This window comes from Lipotes vexillifer, unplaced genomic scaffold (genome assembly GCF_000442215.2).
Source record: "Lipotes vexillifer unplaced genomic scaffold, Lipotes_vexillifer_v1.1 scaffold645, whole genome shotgun sequence".
In the NCBI taxonomy this organism is placed as follows: domain Eukaryota; kingdom Metazoa; phylum Chordata; class Mammalia; order Artiodactyla; family Lipotidae; genus Lipotes; species Lipotes vexillifer.
Genome location: NW_006777439.1, coordinates 720,712 through 724,510, shown reverse-complemented (window position 1 = coordinate 724,510; position 3,799 = coordinate 720,712). Strand labels below are relative to the sequence as shown.

Sequence of the window (3,799 nt, the reverse complement as noted above, 5' to 3'; positions counted from 1 at the left end):
GCAGGAATGTGCTATGGTCCTCTTTTTGAGAGCATGAAATTCCAAAGATGTCTGTTGTTTCTGATTAGGGAAGTGACTGATGAATTAAACGCAGTCTGTGACCTCAAAGGAATGTGGTTTTTTGGCCAAAACAGAAAATATCCAAATGAAGATTGTCCCCCTCAAAGTTTACACCTTTGTAAGAGTCACATTTATTTCAGGGATCCTGTTGTCACTCAGAACGTTTGGAATTGCCTTCAAAGTCTGTACTGCATTCTTCTGAATATCTTAAGTAGAAGAATTGTGCTTTGAGAGTAGAATTGACTTTTTTATATAACAAAATAATTTAAAACTAAGTCTAATGAATAAAGGAAGTAAATATTGGATGATACATTTCTTGGTCTACGAAGAAAAAAGCATGAGTATCAATTAATAAAACTTTGGCAGGGGTTGCCGTGGGCACTGGGCTGGCATCGCTGGTATACCATTGCTGAAAGGAGATTTTCAAAATATTTTGAACAGTGCAGCATTGTTTCAATATGTCTGTAATGTTCTAAGATGACCTTATTCGAATATATAAGTTTTTACCCTTGCATACGTTATTATGTGTCTGAATTTTTTATAGTTACATCCTATACATCCAATATCCAGTTTTCATATTTATCAGACTTTAGGACCCTCAAGTGAAAACACTGGGTGCTCTCCCCAAAAGTCCAAGTAAATGATATTGCCACATTGACGCTAAACTTTTGGAAATCTGAGACTTGAACCTTAAAAATATTTTCCAAAGCTGTGGGCAAGGACCTGTGAGAAAGCACTTCTTGTCAGTTTTAGAAGATCACCACAAGAATAGAATTAAATGGGCCATTTGTACCAGTTGTCTATTAAAGTTTCTCTCCTTGGTATTCATCTTGCTACTGTAGAAATTATGGATCCCGATGAGCAATTAGAAACCCTTCATGAAGCACTGAAACTGCTGCCACCCGCTCACTGCGAAACCCTCCGGTATCTCATGGCGCATCTAAAGAGGCAAGTTCCCAACTCGGACGCTTATGCTTGTACCACATCCAAATGTTAAGAATCAAATGAAAGCAAAGGTGAAAGAAAGGACAAATGATCTATTGAATGAATGAATAAATACATAGGTATCTTGTCTTCTTGTGTAAAATCGCACACGTTGAGAAGGAATGCTAAAGAAAAGGCACTACAATACTGAATGCAGACTTGATTCCAACATAAATGTATTCGCAGTGCAAGTATATGTTCCAAATGTTAGAAACGCCAATATTCTGCCAAGGACATGCATTAATTTTTGTGGAAAGGAAAAAGGTTGCAGCTGTAAAGAAACGAGCGTTCGTATAATAAAGCAACTTGCAAGGAAGCTCACTTAAGTCTTGCTCCAAAATAGGCACTTCAGACTTGGCATTTTAGATTATTGAATTAATGTTGCCAATATTGAAACCTGCTGTTTTCAGCAGGTGATGAAAGTGATGGAGTAAAATAAGGAGTAAAGAGAAGAATGGAAAATAAAATATTTCAGTTACTTCTGGTTGAATGTTTTAAAGTGATTGATGGTGATACAGCTTTATTTCCCCGCTTGGTCACCCTCCATCTCTCCCAGTTGAAGCAAGGTTTTTAAAATTATATGACCAAGTTTTAGTGGCTTTAGGATTTCCAAATATAGTACCAATCAGAAACAAAAAAACCCAGCAGAACTTGACATCTATTTTGTATGCCTTTAGGTGCGAGTTACCCAGAAGTGAATATTTAACTCACGGTGCTTTTAAGGATTTACATGGTTTCCCTCCTTAAAAGCACCATGAGTTAAAACTTTTTTTCACATGCTTCACTTGTAAAATTCAAGTTCGCTGTGTATGTGGATGCAGTTAAGAACTCCACACTAAAACAAAGGAATAACTCTCAAATTATAGTCTCTGTGCCTTTTCTGTAGCAGTAAAAAGAATATAAATACACTCCCTGACGAGGTTGCTTAGCTTGAGCCATTTCCTATTAATATGGCTACCACTCTCTCCCTAACTACTCAATAAACCATTCAACCTGGCAAAAATGCCCTATAGGAAACAAGATCTCGCCAAAGTGGAGGGAGAGCTGATGGAATTATCAAGATGACCCTGTCCCTTCTCTGTTTACAAACACACCCCTGCAGCTGTAGGCTGTGGCAGGTGAATCCACAAATAGAACTGACTCCACACAGGCCAGCACGTCAACTCAGGCTTCAGCTCCAGTGATCACCAGAAGTTAAAATTATTTACTAACATCATTTACGTTAAGGAAAGTCAGTACTTTGAAGTTAAGGAGAAGTGCAGAGAAATAACCTAGCGAAAGAGCTGATCAGTGGGCACAAACCTTTACTGTGAACCTTTTGTTTTAGTGCTTCAGCACGCCAAAGACCCCCGTAGCCTACGTGAAGTCACCCTCCCTTCCTTGTATTTTTCAGAGTGACCCTTCACGAAAAGGAGAATCTGATGAATGCAGAGAACCTTGGGATTGTTTTCGGCCCAACCCTCATGAGATCTCCAGAACTAGACGCCATGGCTGCCCTGAACGATATACGATATCAGAGACTGGTGGTGGAGCTGCTTATCAAAAACGAAGACATTTTATTTTAAATTTTTAGTTTGAAGGAAAAAAGAAATGTTTTACAGATGACGGAATGTTTTATAGTAATTTAATTGGCTCTTATAGCTGAATTATTTCTTGGTTAGAAGTTTGGGCATATAACCAGATTAAAATGAGGGAACTTGCCATTGTTTTCATAGCACTGCTCCGCTGTCCGTGTAAAACAGTGCACACATGCTTTCCAGTTCTAGTAGTCCTGGGTGTTTATCACGTTAAGAGAAACTCAAGCTAGTGCATGATTAGCCCCCTGTTTGGCAAGGGAACCCCACAAAGGAGACACCAAGCCTGCGCCACCCCTTCGTCCTGGGTCGCCTGTGGTTGTAGTCCAGCATGTTTCACAGAGTAACTCTGTCGTGACTTTGCTTTTGGGTCCTGCGTCACTGGTTTCTGATGCTTCCATAAACATGCACACAAATGGAGAAACCAGCACCTCTGGCTGCCGCATCGCCATAGACTATAACATATGCCTGCTTTTCTCAAATGCTTTATTTCTGGTTTCTCTTAGTTCTTCTCTAGCATAGTACTTTCTTTCCAGCAAAAGCAAAATGTGTTTTCAGATTTGTTACTTTAGTAAATGATCTCTACCAATAAAAAAGTACAACGCAGAGCATTTTCTGTTAAATTATTATTGGTTTTCAGTTGTAATTTTGTGTTTTTATCTGGCATGCAGTTATTAATTTATTAAATTTGGCTTTTAGAAATCAAAAATATTGATAGCTCACTTTTTTCTCATGACTGAGAGTATTTGGAAAAATGTGTTTGGCCATTTATTTAATACTGAGTACACCCTCTCACCTCTTTTGTTTACTGTTGAAAGTTTTGCGTTGAGCTCCTAAAACAATAATTTAAAACTGCTTAGAAATAGAATACCCGTTCATTGAATTTATTTCTCTTCTTGCATACTCTGGCAAAAATCTAGAATATTTTCTCAACTTTTTGGGGCAGTGGGGAGCGCAGGCAGGAGTTCCTTCTAGAGCCATCAGAAAAAGAAAAAGGGCTAACTAAAAAGAATGACTTTTAACGCTCGTGTTAAACTAAGCAACTAAGCCCGTGTGCCACAACTACTGAGCCTGCACTCTAGAGCCCGCAAGCCACAACTACTGAGCCCACATGCCACAACTACTGAAGCCTGCGCGCCTAGAGCCCGTGCTCCGCAACAAGAGAAGCCACTGCAGTGAGG

At 39.2% G+C, this 3,799-nt stretch overlaps 1 protein-coding gene across 3 annotated transcripts in view; it reads left to right on the top strand.

Moving 5' to 3' along the window:
• The window catches only part of CHN1 (chimerin 1), a 185,100-nt gene extending 181,689 nt beyond the window's left edge, over positions 1-3,411 (top strand). Inside the window, exons 12-13 of one of the 3 annotated variants that reach the window (XM_007451074.1) lie at positions 903-1,008; positions 2,438-3,411. In XM_007451074.1, the coding sequence (XP_007451136.1) occupies positions 903-1,008; positions 2,438-2,609 (278 nt within the window). In that variant the 3' untranslated portion in view covers positions 2,610-3,411. The remainder of the gene's footprint in view (positions 1-902; positions 1,009-2,437) is intronic. The other 2 variants (XM_007451073.1, XM_007451072.1) reach the window with 2 other exon arrangements.
• Positions 3,412-3,799: the final 388 nt, after the last annotated feature.